Source organism: Ursus americanus, chromosome 25 (assembly GCF_024610735.1).
Source record: "Ursus americanus isolate L20-20 chromosome 25, mUrsAme1.1.p, whole genome shotgun sequence".
NCBI classification, from domain to species: domain Eukaryota; kingdom Metazoa; phylum Chordata; class Mammalia; order Carnivora; family Ursidae; genus Ursus; species Ursus americanus.
The window spans coordinates 11,195,291-11,217,157 of record NC_142151.1 but is presented as its reverse complement, the minus strand read 5'-3'; the positions used below and the strand labels follow the sequence as shown (position 1 = coordinate 11,217,157).

Genomic DNA, 21,867 nt, shown 5'->3' with positions numbered 1-21,867 from the left:
CTCCCTGAATAATCTGAGGGAAGGCTGAACCTACTTAGAAGTGCGAAAATAGAAAATGCTTCAACCCACCATCCAAGATCTCAAGATCACTTTATTCAAGTTTTAGGTGCTTAAGTGCCTCTCAACCAAAGTCATGAAGATCTTAGATAAACACCCTGCCAGGCTGCAAGCAGAAATGTCGAAACAAACGGTCCAACACGCTGTTGGACACACACCAGAATGACTTGGAGCTTGTTAGTCACTGTTGAAACAATGGCATATTGAATTGTCATCTGACTACTTCTAGGGTTGATCACTTCCTCCTACTTCAAATGTGGAAAATAATCTGCACTTGTATTTCTAAAATACTGAAGTGCCTGTAACTGTATATAATAATAATAGAAAATGGGAAAAAATGATCTTATAACAGGGCAATCAGGCTCACATCACCTCTCACAGCCTTTGAGACAGGGATTCTTTGTGTTTCTGGGGTTGTTTTTGTTGTTAAGCACGTACCAAAGTAAGAAAAACAAGCTCCACCACCCCAAGTCATCCTGTGTACCATGTGCCACAGGCCAGAGCTGACCACACTTCACACCTAACACAGCAATACCCAGGTAAACAGAGCGGAGGGTGAGGAGGTGGGTGGGAGGCAAGAGATGAGAAGGAAATACTTGGTTACTCAGGGTTGCACTCAAGTGACAACCTGGACTTAGAGCCATCCCAGGTCCAAAATGGGCCAGTTTCTGAAAATAATTGGTGGTTTCATGCAGGGTGGTTAAAAAACAAAACAAAAAAAAAACCCCAAAAACCCACCACAAAACAATGATGAATGCTTGGAGCTTGTTCAAATCTCTCAGAGTAAAAAAGATCCAAAAGAAAACACAGCTACGAATACTTAAGTTCTGTAAACACTGGATGGAATCAATGTATCAACTCGGTTATTTTCCAGAAGTGACTGAATTTGTTCTTTACAGCTGACTTGGCGCTGTACCCATGGGCAAGTGTACATGTGCCCCCTCCCCACCCGCCTAGACGCAAAACCAAAATCATACCACACCTACACTTGCTTAATGATAACACAATGTAAAACTGCCTAATAAACGTAGCACTTCCATAGCAACTGGCAATCCTTAATGCTGTGTTCAAGGGTCACTGTGACAGCCCAGAGGACTGGGTACCACCCACTTTGGGGAGCAGCGTTCACACCTGGCCATAGAGGCGTACCTGGGAGTGGCGCAAGGCAGTGCTCATGCTTGCCTAGCTACCTCTGTGCTTTTAGCGCACGGTGCTTTCAAGGAAGAGAACAATTCTGTACTGAGGAAGAAAAAACGGAATAAAGCAGTAGTCTGCCATTCCGAAGTGGCATTTTTTCTAGTCATCATCCGCAAAGGGTTAAGAGCTGTACTGGGGCATGCTGTCTGGATGGCACAGGCATTCTCTCTCTTGATGGGGGGGAAGAAACTTTACTTAGTGTAAGGAGTAGGACCATGTGTTTTGTCCACTGGGAAACTTGTGGAAGTGAAGTAAGGAACCATTAAAAAATCAGCCAGGACAATGTGCATGAACCCAGGCTACCCTTGGGAAACCTCTGAGATCTAGGCTCACCCGACGTACTAGTATTTGAGATCTCTCAGAATACTGCAAAGGACTCACTCATCTCTGCTGAGTCACACTGGCCTCTGAGGGAAGAATGGGCTTTTTGACACAATATTCAACCTTGGTCTCCAGAAGGATGGATCAGGGTAATGAAATCTTACCTGGGACATGAGACCAAGGTTAATGAAAAGACATTTCCTGAAGTGTTTTAGTTCAAGACTGACACACTGCCTGAGGATACAAAGCGCTTTAAAGCTTCACTAGCAGGGAATAGCACGCACACTTGGAAGATACGGTTCACGAAAGAGCATCATACCCAAATCACAGCACTCAAATATCTGGCCTGGCTCTCTACTTAGTTCTAAGTTATTCAACTTTACGTGGGCTTAGTGGCTTAGTTAAGCATCTGCCTTCGGCTCAGGTCATGATCCCAGGGTCCTAGGATGGAGTCCTACATCAGGCTCCTTGCTCAGCGGGGAGCTTGCTTCTCCCTCTGCCTGCCAATCTCCCTACTTGTGCTCTGACAAATAAAATCTTTAAAAAATAAGTTATTTTTTTTTAAATAACTTTAAAAACCTTTAAAATCAGAAGGCTGGTCTAAAATGGTATGAAACGTCCCATCCAAGGAGCAATTTTCCCCACCAGGAATATCCAGAAGTGAGGAGGACTGAAATAAAGGCTGCCTCGGGGAGAACCTCCAAACTTAACTACTTTGGTTTATCAATGGCCCGAGTCTCCTGCACTACAGGGACCGTCTCCACTGTGTAGAGAGCTGGGATCTGCCATGTTATGTGTTAGCTTTTAAACAGTCACCTAATCTCATTCCTAGCTAGTGGGTTGTCTATTCATTTCAAAACATAGTTTGATCTGTAATTCAAATATTAGCGTCCATTTGACTGTATCAGAAACACCCCCCCCATTGTTTTTCTGTCAGTATTGACCAGTGTTCATTTTTAAGGCTCTGTTGTCAAAATCCCAATGCCTGCGAGCATAATTCTCTGCCTGTTGTGCTTGAGGGGCTCATGCTTCTTTTCTCAGTTCTGATTTAACTTTCTCCATCAGTGCACTGAGCATGGTTTGGTGGTGGGTGGAATCCCACCACGGATCTTTTGTCACCACCTATTTTTTTTTTTTTTTAAAGATTTTATTTATTTATTTGACAGAGATAGAGACAGCCAGCGAGAGAGGGAACACAGGTAGGGGGAGTGGGAGAGGAAGAAGCAGGCTCATAGCGGAGGAGCCCGATGTGGGGCTCGATCCCGTAACGCCGGGATCACGCCCTGAGCCGGAGGCAGACGCTTAACCGCTGTGCCACCCAGGCGCCCCAAACCACCTATTTCTATTGTCTGGCAACTGTGATATAGTCCAACTGAGTCTACAGAGACAGACACCACTTGGACACATGGCTGGAAGAGATGAAAGGAGATTAGAGATGGCTTTTAAGGTTACAAAAGGAGTTTCTACTACTTCCATGGTTTTTCAATGTCTCATTAACTTGTACCCTCACTGCTCACCCACATTTTGGTTTCAAATGAATGAGTGACTGACTCTCATATGGCCAGAAAACATCAAACGTGTTCTGACCCCGAGAGCCTTACCTATGTGCCATCTGCTGCTCTGGGAGATGGCAGCCTCACAATGACCAAGATGCGACAGACTAAGTTTGGTGGGTACTCAGAACAAAAGCAGGTACACAGAGCAATGCCTCTCCACCTTCAGCGTGCCGCAGAGTCAGGAGGCACTGGTTAACATCAGACACCTACGCTGAGATTCTGAGTCAGCTGAATCTGGGACGAGGGTTAGACATCTGCACTTTTAATAAGCACACCCCCACCTTACCCCTTATAGTCTCACACCCGGCAGTGTTCCATCTTCAGCTTTGAGAAACACATCAAGCAATGACAAAGCATTACCAGTGGAGCAGAAAATCATACACCTATCACCCACACACCAGGCACGCTGCCCCACCACGCTCACCTCTGAACAGCAACTCCTGGTCCAGAAAGAGCTCAGTAAACCTGTCTATGTCTGACCATGCCTGAGCATTCATTTCTAACAGCCACCCTCACTCGAAGTTTTCTGCTCAAGAGTCCACACGTCATCTATTTGCACGTACAGTCAAAAAAAGCAACATTTCTGAAATCGTGGTTGGTTTTCAAGGTATGCAATTATTTTATTTCCTTGGCCTGACAGCATAAACTTCATTACACAAGAATCTGCAGCTGACAGACGGACACAGATTTCTCCCACAGGAAGGACCCTTTTCATTAGCAGAGATGAACTGAAATGTCGTGTCTGAGTGAGATTCCTGCTCCCCACCCCCACCCACATAACCCCGAAAGTGAAAGTAATCAGAATCCACAGAAGCCCCAGGAAGTATTAAGTCATCCCCTCACACTTGTCCAACTAGCAGCTGCAGTACATGAGAACCTAAATCAGCAGGCTGCTGGCCATCACTTCGCAGTTGTGTGTGCCTGGGACTGAAGGGACAGCAACAAGGGCGCAAGAATCCTGGCTGAGTGGGAGGCGCAGGCTATCTGTGTCACTCACACCTGCCCCTTCCATACGTAAGACATCTCTGTCCCTACACATGGGGCGAAGTTTGGGAAATGCTGAAGGAGTGGTTTTAGCCCGTAACTGGAAATGGTTGTGGCTCACTGAAGTCCCACGCAGGTGTGGGGTAAGGGGCACCAGAGAGAGAGCACGTTAGACAGAGATGCTCGACTTAGTGAATTCCAGTTTAATGCTACCAAAACTATCTTCACAACTGCACCGTCCCTCATGCCTGGTTCGTCTTCCAGTGGTGAGAGCGCTCCTTCTCAATGTCGGCCTAATAGTCTCACACCCGGTGCTGTGTGTGGTGCTGTGATATCTGTATGTGGGATTATGACAGGGATGGGGAGGTGTGGTGATAGGTCAAGGTCACAATGCTTTAATTACAATGGGCTTCTTTTGGTCCCTACGAATGATCTACTACCAGTAGTCCTGGAACATCCTCATCCCCTTTCCCTACCTGTCTTGTGCAAATGTCAAAAATAGAATCTCTGCCCAAAGAGGAAGGAGAGCAGGAAGTTACTGGTGGTCCGCAATCATCTCTGGCCCGAACTTCCCCACCTCCTGACTCTTCCGTGAAATCACACAAAAATCAATTCACAGAAATGTTGCGAAATTAAATCGTCTTCATTCCTCTATCAAAGCCAATCCAACATCTCTGTCCTGACATGCTTTCTCCCTGGGCCGAGGAAGCAGCAAAAAATATCAGTTGAGCGTGTGAAAATATGATGACGGTGTGTGCGGTGTAGTGTTTCCAGATGTCTTCCCCTTCTGTCTCCTCCACGGTGGGAGCCCTCCCTCTCTTTCCCCAAGTCCCACACACACCCCTCCCCCTACCCCCGAGTCCAGGTGCTCCCATCTGCTGGGCTTCCACCACTCACTTCCCATAGACACTCTCGTCACTGTAGGCCACATACAGAAAATAGTCTTCCTCATGGTTGTCCTGAGGGAAGAGACAAGAGGATAACATCACATTATCTTCGGGACTCTGAGCCTCACGCCAAGGTAGGTAGATATGCAAGGCATCGTCAGCCTCCACTGAGAAAAGAATAAAGAATACGCAGACGTGGCTGGAATAACTTTTGAGTTCACAAAAAATCTTCAAGGAGAACATCAATACATATCGATTATCAGGGATAAGAACATGACCCTTAAAAAGGCTTTTTTTTTTTTTTTTTTTTTAGCTCCTTCTAGCAAGGGGAACACAGATACAAAAAATCTATATACTACAATATACACTAACAGGGAATATATACTATGGAACACAAATGAGATTAGGAGATTGTTAGAGTAAGTTTACACAACTCACAGGGCACAACAAGGAGGCAGTACCATGTGCAATCCTTTCAGGAATAATACAGCCACAAAACTGGGTGATACGTTATGAGCAAGTCCTTTGTAACAGTTTTCTCATTAGATTCTGACAGTTTACCAACTAAACCAAATGAAGTCAGCAAATTATTCTCTCAAATTGAGTTTATCTGTTAAGACGAATGAATCAATTTAAAGGCTTTGCCTTATAATTTTTAATTTCATTCTATCTGGAATTTGCAATCAGAAACAATTTCTTGCTGTTTCAATAAAGACGATCCAAGATCAGAACCCTAGGATAAGGCAAAACTGGGAATTCAGAAAGAATGAATCTAGTGGGCTGCGCCCTCCCTAGAGCACGAGTGACATCTCATCTCCCAGAGCCTTACACTGCAGCGTGTAAGGGGATACAGGGAAGTAACACCTCCTGCCCCACTTCCCAGGTGTGTCATCAACAGACCCTGGAACAAAGGCTCGAGAACACGAGACTGCACGGTATTGTGACCGGGACACTCACCTCATACAGCTGGCCCATGGTAGCGCTAGTGGGAGGGATAGTGTTGTTGACAAAGAAGAATAAGGCGTCCTCAGGCCTCAGGTGGATCCTCTTCCGGATTAAGAAGTAGAACTGGCCAACTGGATAAAGGAAGAAGGTTTTAGAAAAGGCAGGCAATTAGGGAAAACAAGGGATTACGAGAAGGTGAAGGCCCAGAAAAAAACCAAACCAAAACCAAACCCTCTACTGCACCAGCACCCTTCAAAGTACCGGCTTTAGATAAAATCTCGCCAGAGCCCAATACTGTCCTATAGCTTCAGAAACAGAAAGTGCAACTCAAAGAAACCTCCATATTCCCTGACATGCCACTGAGAAGCTGCTTCTTCAATCCTTTCCCACCCTCCTCAATTTCAGACATAATGCGAGCATCTCCACGCAAAGCCTGACGACGACTTTGAGGGAATTCCATGTACATCTAGATCAAAATACTCTTACCATTGTCTAAATGGGATCTGAAATGCGCTCCCATCCCTATTCCCACCTATGACAAACAAGTGATAGGGAGAGGTCTACTAGACTCCAGTCATCTCAGCATGGTCACTCATCCCAAGGTCTGGGCAATGAGCGGAGTTCAACAGCACCTTCTACCGAATATACTGAAAAAGTTCTAGAAGACTGACATTCCAATCCGACAATTCTGGTGCAAACACATCCACACAATCTTTCCAGTGTTTTCTGGATCCCTGATTATTCCATTAAGGATCATTAAGGTCAAGAATATATTCTTTGTAATCCCAAACAGTATCTACAAAACGTATTACCAAATATGAGGAGACAAAGTATTCAGCTGAGAATCTCTAAAATGAGATCCTCCCTCTGACTTTCCTTTTGGAATAAACTGTTATCACAATAACAAACAGATTCTAAGCAGTTTAAAACACAGGCATCTGGTCACTGCTTTCAATGTTATGCATTCTGCTGTGTCTAAATCACAAGACACTGTGATGGGAAATGCGTAAGGGAACTGGCAATGGAGAAGGAACCGCTGAGTCACTCCAGTTCGAGTCCCCCCACTCTTTGGAGAATCCCACCCACTTTCTTCAACCTACTTCCTCTCAATCCCACCATCCCATGCACACAGGAGGGACCAAAGAGGCTCCATGATGGGAAGGAGAGTCTGGGGAGGGAAAAGCATTACCAGTGAGGTCAGAGGGCACCAGGTACTTCCTCTTGTCCAGATCGGGCACCCTGGCCTTAGGAGCCTTCTCCACAATCACCTGGGGGGGAGGAGAGTGAGAATGAAAGATACAGAATCTAATCTAGTATTTTTCCTTCCACATCCTTACAGTTGCCCTATTTGAAGTGCGTTTGTCTAGACCCACTAAAATGTTCCCATTTCTTATTCCCCTTTACCTCTTACAAAACCTATGGGAACATGGGCTTCCTTAGTAAGGTGATAGTTCTAATACTGCAATGAGAAGAGAATGGAGGGCATGTGACGAAAAGTGAAGAGAACCTTGAGTTTAAGTAATTACAAGTTACCTGTCAGGTATAGATCTATACTTCCTAGTATTTAATGAGTGCATCAAGAGGACTGTACATTTCCTCTGAGGCTCCTGAGTACCTACTCGTTTTACTCTTTCTAATGAATGCCACTTATTAAAGGTATACATAAATGCGGTTTAAATTTTATACTTGTTGAAATTTTCGAGAGTGACTGAAAATGTTCACAGCACATTTTATAAAGTCAAAGGGAAGTACTAAATAGTACTGAGAGTATGAGATCCTGTAATACGAAGTCATTTACAGTAACTCATTTATCAATACTGGTTAGGTGTTAGTGTTTTAAAGGATTTCAATGTCTACGTTAAGTATTTCTATAATACTTCAAATGTTATAGAGATCATATATTTCTGTAATGAAAAAAATGAAAAAAATGAAGATAGATTAAAACGGAAGATTTTATGCATAAAATTTTAAAAATTTAAATAACATTTATATTTATGTAGTAACCATAAAAATATACTTAGTATTTATAGCTTATTGTAATTTAATTGGAATTATACATATTTAAAATCTTTTATAAAACCATCAGCTTTCGATTTTTAGTTTAGAAAACAGGGGCGCCTGGGTGGCTCAGTTGGTTACGCATCTGCCTTTGGCTCAGGTCATGATCCCAGAGTCCTGGGATCAAGCCCCTCGTGGGGCTCCCTCTCCCTTCGCCTGGTGCTCCACCTGCTTGTGTTCTCTATCTGTTAAATAGATAAATAAATAAAATCTTTAAAAAAAAAAAGAAAAAATACAATCATTCCTGATCTAACATACAGAAAGTATAGAGAAGTTACAGAAGCAGAAGGAACACTAGACAGATACTCCAAGGAACTGTGTAATCTCCAACAGGTCACTTCATTTCTCTCAGCCACAGCATTCCAGTGAGTAAAAGAAGATGGTATCTTTTACAGTCACGGTACTGCTACAATAACCTTGAGTAATCCATAAAATTTTATGTGAAAATGATTTGTAAATTATAAAGAATTATCTTAATATAAGGATTAGCTTAAAGAGAGGGACTTGGGGTTAAATGAAAGGGAAGACATTAGAATAGTAAAAAAAACATTATTTTGTGTTTCTGGAGAAAAAGAATCCTGAACCAGAAGACCAGAGGGACATGAAATGAAAACCGAAGAAAAAAATATGTAAATCAGAAATTCAAAAGAAAAAGTAGGAAGAGGTTCAGGAGAGATCAGTGAAGGCCCAACAATGAGGATGGACAGGAAGTCAGTAGGTTAATAAAATCAAAGGGAAAGAGAGGGAGCCTAGCACTGTGTCTCAAAGGAACCCTGAAAGTTGTCGGCTCCCATCAGTAGGAAGCGATGGAAACCACAAAGGGCGAGCAGAAAAAGAGGGCAATAAAACGTATGGCAAATAAAACCAGGAGGGCAGGATTTAGAGAGGAACAAGAGGGTGAACGGTAATCATTAAGGTCTTGGCTTACCAGAAAATATTTTAGGTTTCCAAGAATCCCAACTCTACTCGTGAGCCCTGGGTTAGATGCTTTTCCTCTCTGGTTCTCAGGTTTTTTTCCTTCTGCGCAATGTGGCCAAATATTCCACAGGGCCTTTTACAAAGTTTAAAGACTAGACAATCTGTTCCTAAATTTCCTGCAGTGTTGCAGGTTTTCAATACATTGTAGCTATTAAGATACTTTAAGATCTCAAGAAACCCTCCCTTCCCAAGGTATGAGCACATGCATTCTTTTGGATGGTACCTAAGAGATGAGGGGCCAACTAAATTGAGTTTATATGAGCAGTCAGGATACTCGACTGCTTTGGTAACACCCATGGTCCAACTGGAAGGAAGGGGCTTTAGAAATCACTTACACTAACCCTCTTTTCTGTAAACTGGATACTTTAGTACAGCAAGATTATGGATCCTGCCCGGAACCAGAACAAAATCTCACAACTCAGAGCACAGCTCTTCTTCCTGCGTCACAATTACAAAGGTGGTCACAGGCTGAGCACCTGAAAAGCAGTTGGGAGGCTTATAAACTGGTTAAAATCCAACCGTGAGATCTGAGTAATGGTTCTAACAGCTTACAAATTATCACGGAGGTAAAACATTTTTTACACCAAACAATGAGCAGGAAAATAGGGAGGATTAGTTGAAATATTCTGGGTGAATGCATGTAAATGACTGAAATGGGAAGGGCTCAGTTTTGAAGAAATACATGGGAATTTTAACTAGATTTAGGAACAGGTACATTTCAGAGTTTGTGACTTAGGCAGAGCTACTGAACAGAGCCTCATACTTAGATCTGAAAAAATGGTAGCCATTGATGCTTTCTGGCAGCAGACGACTCTGACCTTTTGAAGGCTGCAATGTTTTTTTTAATTTCTAATACCTAACAGTGTGAGGTACACAGTAACTCCTTAATTGTTTAACAGAACTGTATTAGAAATTGAGAAACAATATGGCATGAAGGATCCAAAAACCTGAGTTGGAATCTCAGCTCTGCCATACACCAGCCCCAAGAAACCTTTAGGAATACTTGATTTCTCTGTCCTACAGATCCTTCATCTGTAGAATGGGATTATAACGGTGTGAGGATTAAGTGAATGAAGTCAGAGCACGTACAATACTGCCAGGTACACAGCAAACAATCAATTTAAGTTGTCATTTTTAAATATTCTAAGAAAGTAGGATTGCTATCACCACAACTGGGGGAAATTTTTGATACAGTCACCCAAGGTCCAGAGACTAAACAAGTAATTTGCAAAGGATCATTTACTGAGTGGGTAACAGGGCTAGCTCTCCTTTTTAGTCCAACACCCGTGTGTGCAACTCCTGGTGAATGAACAGCCCTAAGGTCTTGATTCCTTATAAAGGACTGCAGGGAGTTTCTACTGCGGGCCTAAGACCCAAGCTGCTGCCAGTAGCTGTAACACCATGAAAATGAGGTAAGGACCGGAGAAGAGTCCCAAGGAGTACCTGCAGGTCAAGAACTGGCACCAGATAATAACAATTATTTTACCCGTACGTAATATGTAATCTTTATCCTAATATTACATATTATAGAGAGCAGAACAAGGAAGTGTCTGCTCCTTCATTACAAAACCCGACGGTGGTTGTTCCCCCTACCCCACTTAAAAGTCTTCTGCCTTGAATCCGGCTGCGCAGCCTACATTACAGAAAAACCAGGGAAGCGGCGGGGGAGGGGGTGACGGGAAAAGCGCCCGGATGCAGAAAGCTACCTTAACGTTTCCTCTGTTCCTCCTGACTGCCGGCACTAATTTTAACCACATAAACCAGCTTCCAAAACGGAAAGAAAAAGGCCTCAGTCCTTAATTATCGTGTCCAGGTATAATCTGCTCGAATAAATACCGGAGGGAGGCTGGCTGCATCTACAAATGCCCTGGAGCCAAGAATGATGAGGCAATCGTGCTGTTGCGCAGAGAACGTGACCTTGTTTTGTGGGCCAGGCCTGTCTTGTGGCGCCCCCCCCCCAACACACATACTTTTCTAATTCTTATGGAATAAAAGAAAGGGTCCACTTTCCCTCCCAAACCCAATATTATGAGGACCAAAATCAACTTAAGGGAGAAGCACCTAAGGCAAAAATGGATGGACGCAAACCTCATAGCATCAAGCTATTTCGAGAACAACTTCCCTGGGATCTTAAAAGGAACAAATGTAGGGTCCCAACCTGATCCTTCTCTCACAAAAGGGCCACATTTTGAACACATCTCAACCTGCACATCCTCTGAATACTGCTGAGTCACTCAAACGTAGGGTCCGCTCTAAAGATGACGGGGCCTGGTGAGATGGGTTTTAGAAGATCTGCAGTGAGAACAGCCATTCCATTAGCTCTCCTAACAGTGAAGGGCGTTCAGGGCTCAGTCATCAGAGAGACCCCCTTCTTCTTGTGCCTCAGGGCAGCCATCACGACTCCCCCACTCCCCCCAACCCCCACTAATCCCCTTCCCTCCCCCTCCCCGTTCCCTATTACACTCACAGGGACCCTGTCCGGGTATTTCTTCCGGATCTTTTCTCCTTCCTTTTTCCGATACTCAAAGGGATGGTCCTCCTTATACTGGAACTTCATGATGGACCGCAGGGTTTCTAAGATCCCCGGACGGGGCCTGCCTTCCTCGCTGATGGTTGCGTCTCTCCCGTCGCCCTTCCCTCTGCCAAATTTCGACAGGTATCAGAACCGCCTCAGAAATGTCAGCTCCCGTCGCAACGCAGCTTGGCAGAGCTTTCAGGAGGGATGTCGGGTCCCCTCGGGCGCAGGACGGAGTCGGTCAGGTAGAGAAATCCCAGCGGCTTTTCCCAGAGCTGGGAGCACAAAAACAACACGGCAGCGCGTTGGTATTGTGACGTCATGACGTCCCGCCTCCCCGCCCCGCCTCCAGCGTTTGGACCGCGCCGGGTGGGGGGAAGAGCGGAACACGATCTATTTCGAAGACTTCTCTTTCAATCTAAACTTTCCTGAGTAGAGTTTGTTGCAACATGAAAGTTTTTTTTACTTCGAATTTTATTGTGGCTGTGACATTAAAAGTGGTGTGAATGCAAAAAATGCGTTCTAAAGATATCTTCTTCCCTCTTTCTCCCTGTTTTTGGTTTGACCCAAAAACAAACAGAGACGGCGAAAATCCAGCTTTTTCCAGCTTATTGGGATCTGGAGTCTAGGGAAGGAAAGAATGGTGGTCCTGGAATTCCTTTGGCCAGTACAGAAGTGCGCAGTGATGGCATTTTGCCCTTTGCTCCTTCAGTCGCGCCGCCAGGGCTCGGCGTGCTAGGCTGGCTCCCTCCGACCCTGACCCCTCCTTAACCACGGTGGCGTCATTTTGTTTGGGTCCTTGCCGCAATTTGCTCCTAGAGTAGCAGCATAAACAAAGCATGACTCAGGAATTTGAGAAGATGTATAAGGTGAAGGGCAAGCGATGTAATCAAGGTCCAGAGAGTGATGTCAGTCATGACTGCTAAGGGCTTCGCTCATATTCCAATATAGAAATGATTCACTTTCTCCTGTTAACTCAGAAGCTGGGCCTGTCTTCTGTAAAAGAAAGTATCAAACAATTCAGGCGGTTAACGCGGTACTTCTTAAACATTTCTGGTTTTATTCCACAAAAATTCACCAGAGGATAGTACTACTTGTTAAGTGTCCCTAAGATGAAAATGAAGTGCTACCCGAAGGGCTGGTGGAAGAATGGGGCTAGGTGCCATTTGTGGCCTCCCTCCGGCCCTCCTGTCACCCCACCAAGAATCAAAGTACTAAGGCCTTTCCAACCACTGCTAATGGCAGTGATTCCAGGGACTTGTAGGGGGAGGGCAGCGAAAATCTTAAAAGATACAAAAGAGAGAGAAAGGATCGCTTTGCTCTGATGCGGTCCAGGGAGCTCTGAAATACACACGGCAGTCCCTGTCACCTATCTTCTTTTATCATGGTCTCGGTGTCTCTGGTTTAAAAAACAAACCCACAAAATACAAAAAATAAAATAAATTTAAAAATCTAAGTTTCATCATTGAAAAAAGGAAAATGAAGAGCATAGCCTTACTTCTCGATGTTAATTATTTATTCTATGGCGTATTTCAGTCCTTTTTTGTATAAAAATCCAGGAACTACTCTATCATATTATAATTTATAATTTTTAGTCCTTATTTTCAAATTGAAATTATTAGCTCATTTTAGTTTTGACCCAATATAGCTAAGATCTCTTAAAGGAAGTACTTTACAACCAGTTGGGAAAAGTAATAATGATGGAGATTAATATTTTGAGAGTGTGGTTCTCTGATCAAATCATAGCTAAAATGCTGATTTTAACTTTTATTTTAAAAAATACTTGAGCACAATGGCAATTTACATATAAAAAATAGTTTGAAGATAAAATTTCAGTTACTATTTCTACCTCAAAGCTTTTATAAGTGCCGATCTGAGAATACACAATTTGTTATCTTCCAAACTTTGCTCTCTACCTTTATTATCAGCATAACATTTAAAATATTATGCAAACGATAATTTTATAAACTAACACATTTAATAAGATAAAATATCCAACATTCATTTTTTTTAACCAGAGACAAAATATTATATTAAAAACTCCATTTCAGGAATTCCCATTCATTACTGAGAGGAATGGAAAATGGCATAGCCACTTTGGAAGACAGTTTGGTGGTTCCTTAGAAAACTACACGTACTCTTCCAGTATGATCCAACAATCGTCCTCCTTGGTATTTATCCAAAGAAACTTAGAACTCTGTCCACATAAAAACCTGCATGTAGATGTTTATAGCAGCTTTATTCATAATTGCCAAAACTTGGAAGCAATCAAGATGTCTTTGGGTAGGTGAATGGATAAACTGTGGTTCATCCAGACAATGTAATAATATCAGTGCCGAAGGGAAATGAACTATCAAGACATAAAAATATCTTAAATGCATATTACTAAGTGAAAGAAGTCAATCTAAAGGGCTAAATATTGTATGATTTCAACTGTATATGACATTCTGAAAAAGGCAAAACTAGGGAGACGGTAAAAAGTTCAGTGGTTGCTAGGGGTTGGGAGTCAAGCGGTGGAGGATAGTGAAAATTCTCTGCATGATAGTATAATGATGGAACAATGTCATTAAACTTTTGTCCAAACCAGTATAATGTATGACACCAAAACTGAACCCTAATGTAAACTTTGGACTTTGGGTGATTATGATGTGTCAAGTAGGTTCCTCTCACTTGTAACAAATGTACCACTCTGGTGGAGAGGCTATGCATCTGTGGGGGGCAGTAGGTATATGGGAAATCTCTCTATCTTTTCCCAATTTTGCTGTGAACCTAAAACTGCTCCAAAAATAATAAGGTCTTAAAAAAAACCTCACATTTTCTCAAATATACATTTCATTTTTCTCTTGTAATCTTCTAATTTTTTATGTTCCCAAGGGTTAGATTTTTTTTGATCTTTTATGACCATTTTCAAATAGGTAAAAAATTTCCACATGATGAACACCTATATACCCACCACCTTGATATTTTTCATTTGAAAGTAAATACAAACTTCATGACACTTTACCCCAAAATACTCAATACTCAAATGCTCCTGCTAAGAATAAGAAATGTTCCTACGTAATCATGATACTATTACACCTAAAAAAATTACCTATATTTTTCAACATTAATACAGAGTTTATATTCCCATTTTCTCAACTGCTCTTAAAATACTTTTTTATATTTTCCCCTCAATCAATCATTAGAATATGAAAACAGCTGGAATTGACCATATAGGTAGGTCTGATTTCTTTTTTATTCAGGATATTTTTATATTATCATATTTAAACTAATGTGTACCAAAAACACATGAAAAGAAACTCAATATCACTAATCATTAGGGAAATGCATACCACCTTACACCTGTCAGAAAGGCTAGTATATTCTTCCTCTCCCACTCCCCCTGCTTGTGTTCCCTCTCTCGCTGGCTGTCTCTCTCTGTCGAATAAATAAATAAAATCTTTAAAAGAAAAAAAAAGAAAGGCTAGTATCAAAAAGACGAGAAATAATGAGTGTTGGCGAGAATGTGGAGAAAGGGACCCTTTGCATCATTGGTGGGAATGTCAATTCGTGCAGACACTGTGGAAAATATTGAGTTTTCTTAAATAGTTAAAAATAGAAATACCATGTGATCCAATAATTCCATTACTGGCTGTTTAACCCAAGAAAATGAAAACACTAATTTGAAAAGATATATGTACCCCTGTATTTATTGCAACATTATTTATAATGGCCAAGTTACAGAAGTAACTTAAGTGTCTGTCAAAAGATAAGTGGAGGGGCGCCTGGGTGGCACAGCGGTTAAGCGTCTGCCTTCAGCTCAGGGTGTGATCCTGGCGTTATGGGATCGAGCCCCACATCGGGCTCCTCCACTGTGAGCCTGCTTCTTCCTCTCCCACTCCCCCTGCTTGTGTTCCCTCTCTCGCTGGCTGTCTCTATCTCTGTCGAATAAATAAATAAAATCTTTAAAAAAAAAAAAAGATAAGTGGATAAAGAAGAGGGGATATATATATATATATATATATATATATTTATACACACACACACAATGGAATAGTACTCAGCTATAAAAAAGAATGAGATCTTGCCATTTATGACAAGACCTAGAAACTATTACGCTAAAAGTAATAAGTCAGAGAAAGACAAATATCATGTGATTTTGGAATTTAGATTCATATGGAATCTAAAAACCAGAACAAACAAGCAAGCAAGAACAGAAACAGAATTATAAATACAGGAACAAACTAGTGTTTGCCAGCAGGGAGGGGCTGGGGGATGGAGAAAATAGGTGAAAGGGATAAAGAGATGCAACCTTCCAGTTATAAAATAAATAAGTCACAGGGATGAGAAGTACAGCATAGGGAATAGAATCAATAATATTGTAATAATGATTATTATGGGGCGCCTGGGTGGCTCAGTCAGTTAAGTATCCAACTCTTGATTTCAGCTCAGGTCATGATCTCAGGGTTGTGAGATTGAGCCCCATGTCGAGCTCCATGCTGGGCATGAAGCCTGCTAAAGATTTTCTCTCTCCCTCTTCCTCTGCCCCCCACTCTCTCTCTCTCCTTCAAAAAACTAACTAACTAACTAACTAACTAACTAACTAACTAAATAATAATAATACTCCTGTAATAATGTTGTATGGTCACAGGTGACTATACTTAATGTAACGAGCATAGTGTAATGCATAGAATTGTCAAATCACTATGTTGTACCCCTGAAACTAATATAACGTTGTATGTCAACTATATTTTAATAAGAAATAAACTAATAAAAATAAACTAATGTGTAAAACCAGAATTTCAATGTATTAATCTCAAATAAGAAATATAATAACCAGGGGTGCCTGGGTGGCTCAGATGGTTAAGCATCTGTCTTTGGCTCAGGTTATGATCTCCAGGTGCTGGGATTGAGCCCCATATTGGACTCCCAGCTCAGCAGGGAGTCTGCTTCTCCCTCTCCTCTCTCTCTGCCTCTCCCCCTGCTTGTGCTCTCTCTGTCTTTCTCTCTCTCAAATGAATAAATAAAATCTTTAAGAAAAAAGAAAGAAAGAAAGAAAGAAAGAAAGAAAGAAAGAAAGAAAGAAAGAAAGAAAGAATATAATAACAAGGTTTAGCAATTCATAACCATTTGCCATATTCACTTGATAAGCTTGGAATTTAAACAAAGGAGTTAGTTAATTTGAATTTTTAGATAAACTGTCATCTGCAAAAGAGTGCCAGCTCCCATCAGGATGAGACCGCTTGACTCCAGGACCAGAAATCTTTCTTGCCCAGGACTGTGCGTGGGTGGATCTTCCTTCTTAATAATTTGAATGTGCCCACTTTGCTCGGTCCCAACTGTCACTGTTAGTATAGTTTTATTAAAAAACAAAACTCAACTGAGGACATTTTAAAGGTCTTATTGGTAGGACACCTGGGTGGCTCAGTCAGTTAAATGCCTGCCTTCGGCTCTGGTTGTGATCCCAGGATCCAGGGATCAAGTCCCGTGTCAGGCTCCTTGCTCACTGGAGAGACTGCTTCTCCCTCTGCCTGCAGCTCCCGTTGCTTGTGCCCTCTCTCTCAATAAATATAATCTTAAAAAAATAATAAAGATCTTATTGGCTTTGTTCAGTGATCCCTGAATTGGGCAGCATCCCATCGACCAGACAGAAAGGAGCGCTGAAGAGCTGTACAAAACAAAAGAATTTTTTTTTTTAAAGATTTACTTTTTGGGGCGCCTGGGTGGCAGTCGTTAAGCATCTGCCTTTGGCTCAGGGCATAATCCCAGGGTCCTGGGATCAAGCCCCGCATTGGGCTCCCTGCTCCGCTAGGAGCCTGCTTCTTCCTCTCCCACTCTGCCTGCTTGTGTTCCTTCTCTACCTGGCTGTCTCTCTCTGTCAAATAAATAAATAAAATCTTAAAAAAAAAAAAAGATTTACTTTTTTATTTTGGAGAGAAAAAAAACAGAGACAGCATGCACAAGCAGGAGGGGTAGAGGAAGAGGGAGAGAGAATCTCAAGCAGACTCCACAATGAGCATGGTGTCCACCACGGGGCTTGATCTCAAGCATGACCTAAGCCTAAGCCAAGAGTTGGAAGCTTAACCCACTTCACCACCCAGGTACCCCCTAAATGAAAGACTTTTATAGGCAGAAGAGGGTGGGACAGAAAGAGTGAATTGTTTGTGTCAGGGTCACTTTCCTTTAGGGGACATGTATGAACCAGATTAAAGATATCTTGGACAAATCTGCCATGATGATTCTCTCTGACTCAAAGCCTTCTTGAGCATGCCCCCTCCTTCTTTCTTTCTGTTTAACCAGACTCTCAAAGTACAGCCTTGGGGCATAACATCCTTGATCTGCTTTGGAGATGCACTGTTCTGGAGACCTTTTCCAGGATGGCCTCCCAGCACGTAGTCCCCAGTCCCTAGGGCTATAGAAGCAGGTTTTAGGGAGGTGAGCTTTGGAGAGATGTACTACTCATCTTGTGGTTGCCCAAGACCTTTTTTCTTCATAGAGTCTCACCACAGGTCTTTCACATAGTGCTGCAAGTTGGGCAGGCTTTTTCCATGCCAGATGAAGGCTCTCTGAGCAAACTTCCCAAAAGAAATCAGCAGAAAGCACCTGGCCCTTGAAAAATCATCTTTTGAGCTCTCATGTGACACTTCTGCCTCATTGTATTCCTCAAGGCAGTCACAATGTCCTGCCCAGCAACAAAGAGAGAGGACAGTAGCACCCTCCTCAGATGGAAGAAGTGTTAACGAATTTATGGACATGTTTTTAAACCACCAATATCACTCAAACCCATTTTTAATTAGTCTATAACATTGTCCTTGAGAGAGAGAGAGGCAGAGAGAGGAAGCTCACTGATGCTAGAATAAATATAATAAAGCCCTATTTCAGAATGTGTCAATTCTCTTCTTAAATATCATTCAGTGGTCAGACATTCTCCATAGTCTTTGGGAAAACTGGAAATTCCTTAGAAAAATTGAACATTTATGATCTGGCTGCCGTTTCTCTCTCTGGCCTCACATTCACCCAGGTCCTATTTTGCACTCTGTGTTCCAGGCATACAAAGTGCCTTAAACTACTTCTTTCCCTATACTGCCCTTGTTTCTGGCCATTGGATATTCTTAAAGGTTCTTCTTATTGTTTTCTGTCTAATTCCTGTAAATCATTCAAGGTTCAGTTCAGTTCAAGCATCCCCTTCTTCAGGAAATCTTTTTCATCTCACTTGCCTGGGTTCTGTAACTCTTCAGTGAGCTTCCAAAGCACTTAGTGCTTATAATGATGTACATTAGCTAATACAATGCCAATTACTACTCATTGTTTTGGGGGGCGTATAGAGGATTGCAGGGAACTCCTCCTCCCACACTGATACCGCATAGTTCCTCTAGTGGGGCCCACCAACCTTGACAGCCTTGACTATTTAGAAAGCCCCATGACTTACACAAGACTAATCAGAATCTTTCCTTAAAATTTATCACATAGGAACTAAGGAAAGTATTAAAAAAACAAAATTCAAATGAGTAAATTTGAAGATCTAATTGGCTTTATTTGATGATTTATGAATCAGGCAGCATCCCATCCCATCTTAGCAGATAGAAAGGAGCTCCAAGGAGCTATACAAAGTAGAAGGCTTTTATAGGCAGAAGGAAGCAGAAAAAGAAAGTTTCTTACAAAAAGGGGTTACTTTAGGCAAGGTCACTTTCCTTTGGGAGAAGGGGGGAGTCTATCAGGCGGATTACCTCACTAGTGCTAACCAGATAGTTCCAGATTGACTGGTGAAAGGTCATATTCCTGGGAGAAGCTGAAAATACAACTAGGTTAGGTATTAAGTCTATGGTGATGTGGGCTTAGCACAAGTGACTCTATTTCAGGCTTGTCTCTCTCTCTCTCTCTCTCCTTTTTTTTTTTTTTTTTTTGGTAAGACTTTATTTATTTGTCAGAAAGAGAGAGAGAGAGAGCACAAGCAGGTGGAGTGGCAGGCAGAGGGAGAAGCAGGCTCCCCACTGAGCAGGGAGTCCAATGTGAGACTCGATCCCAGGACCCTGGGATCATGACTTGAGCCAAAGGCAGATGCTTAACAGACTGAGCCACTCAGGCATCCAGGGCTTGTCTCTTTTTTAACAAAGTAAGCTTCTCTGGTAATGAAGTTGGATGATACAAGATGAGAGGTTTACAATAGCCATCATTTTAGTTTTGTGCAGTCCAAATGCACCACTCAGAGATAATACAAAGAAAGTAACATTCAGAGAAGCCAGATATACAAGAAGGGATATAGGGAGATAGATACAGAGTTAGAGGGAGTCCTAATGGCATTTAAATCCTTAGCTTCAGGTCATCTTTTCCAGTAGACTATGCTATTTGATGGCATATTACTGTTGCTCAGTGAACTAGGGAGGCCCTGGGGCATGACCCAACCTATCCCAAAGATGTAAGGAAGGTTCTTGCTCACGTCACAAGAAAGAATTCAAGGACAGACACAGCACAGTTAACAAGCAACAAAAGTAGTAAAATTTATTAAAGCAAAAGTACACTCTTGAGATGTGAGAACAGGTAACTGACAGAGAGAGAGAGAGAGAGAGAGAGAGAGAGAGAGAAAGCTGAGCACCCCAGTGTTTGGGTTTCTATCTTTTATTGGCAGTTGTTAACAAAGGGGTGGAATACTCACTCCTTGGCACAGGGATTTCTTGGAAGAAGTGTTTTGCACTTTTTCTTCCCTGTTTGGTCAAGGTTTCCCTGTCAAGGCATCGGCCATCTTGGACCCATCTAGTTTGATCTGGATCCTTGTGGAGTGCTGCCAGGATAAGCTTCCGACTTTCCTGATAGCTGGCCATGGTTTCCATTATGCTGGCCTCCAGTTACCCTGTTAGAACTGAACTAACTGACGCCTACGCTAACATTACTTCTGTTTATATCCTGAGTGCTTTGGATACAAAATAAAGACAAAAAATGTGGAGTATGTCATAGTCAAAAGAACAAAGGGTAGATTTTTAAATTTTAAGATGGTGGACTAAAAATGATATATTTGCTTTTGCTGTCTCTTGAAACTCTCCTAAAGTACAGTGTCATGGATTGAATTGTATCCCCCCAAAAAATGTTGAATTTCTAACCCCCAGTATCCATGAATGTGACTTTGGAAATAGGATCTTTGTAGATGATCAAATTAAGATGAGGCCGTTAAGGTAGGCCTTAAACCAATATGACTGATGTCCTTCTTAAAGACAAAAATTTAAATATCGGGATAGACATGCATAGAGGAAAAAGTATGTGAAATCACAGGAATAGTGCCATCTGCAAGCCAAGGTGCAGGAGTCTACCAAAAGGTAGGAGACAGGCATGAAATAATTTTTCTCACAGTTCTCAAAATGAATCAACTGTACTGAAGAGGAAAATTGCCCGGAGCAGGCCCAGGCCAGAAGGCACCAGAAGATGGAAAGTTACTAACAATAAGCTAGATAGAGATAACCAGAAGTCATACTGGGAGCAAGAGATAACCAGCCTTTTCTGCTTCTGTGAACAGCCTTCCTGCCACAGGCTCCCTGCACTACTGTTCCCACCTAAAGCAGCCCCCACTCCCCCAGTTTAAACCCGCCTACCAGCAGTCAGCATAGCCCTTGGAACCTGACTGCCTGCAGTCACCTATAAAAGCCCTATCACCCCATTGCCCAGGGCCCAGAATTTGGAACATGAGCTGAGCTCAACTGGGTCTGCTGGCATAAAATAAATCCGAATTCTCCTACTTCTCCAAGTGTCACTCAGTCTCTCGCCAGTCTGATTCTAATTTTTCTTCAACATTTCTTATACCCTGATTTCAGATGTCTGGCCTCCAGAACTGAGAGACAATATATTTCTGTAGTTTTAGCCATCCAGTTTGTAGTACTTAGTTATGAATGTTTGTAATATTGTGATTTATAATAATAAATAGATATTTGGTCTTTTAACTAGTTCCTGTCAGAGCTCCTAAAAACCCTTGGAATTTCCTAAGTGAGGAAAGCAATAAAGGTATATTTTGTTGTGCTAATAAGTGACTTTTGAAGTGCCCCTAGGCAATCTAAGAATGGGGGCTGGTCACCTGAGGAACCAACTGAGGGATTAAAGAATTGGAACTTTCGGTCCCACCCTACCCGCCCCGCCCCCCTCACTTCTGAGGAGAGGAAAGGGGCTGGAAATTGAGTTCAGTCACCAATGGCCAATGACTTAATCAGTTATGTTTATGTAATGAAGACTCCGTAAAAACCCAAAAGGACGGGCTCAGAGTCTCTGGGTTGGCTGAGCTCGTGGGGGTGCTGGGTGAGTGACATGCTTGGAAAGGGCCTGGAAGCTCTCTACCTCTTCCCACATACCTTGCACTACGCATCAATTCCACAAGTAAAATGTTTCTCTGAGTCATATGACCCACTGGAGC

General features: G+C 42.4%; 1 protein-coding gene across 1 annotated transcript; it reads right to left on the bottom strand.

Moving 5' to 3' along the window:
- Positions 1-3,726: 3,726 nt before the first annotated feature.
- On the bottom strand, positions 3,727-11,814 carry GABARAPL1 (GABA type A receptor associated protein like 1). The gene is made up of 4 exons (XM_045781283.2): positions 11,451-11,814; positions 7,137-7,215; positions 5,960-6,078; positions 3,727-5,074 (listed from the first exon to the last, which is right to left on the bottom strand). Exons 1-4 carry the CDS (start codon positions 11,538-11,540, stop codon positions 5,009-5,011), a joined length of 354 nt encoding a protein of 117 aa, XP_045637239.1. The 5' UTR covers positions 11,541-11,814; the 3' UTR covers positions 3,727-5,008.
- Between the last annotated feature and the right edge of the window lie 10,053 nt (positions 11,815-21,867).

Excerpts from the sequence above, each read along its gene's own strand:
- GABARAPL1 (XM_045781283.2), bottom strand. The coding sequence starts at position 11,540 with ATGAAGTTCCAGTATAAGGAGGACCATCCCTTTGAGTATCGGAAAAAG. Across the intron at positions 6,079-7,136 it reads GGTGCCCTCTGACCTCACTG|TTGGCCAGTTCTACTTCTTA; the intron begins GTAATGCTTTTC and ends TCCTTTATCCAG. Across the intron at positions 5,075-5,959 it reads CCATGGGCCAGCTGTATGAG|GACAACCATGAGGAAGACTA; the intron begins GTGAGTGTCCCG and ends CTCTTCCCTCAG.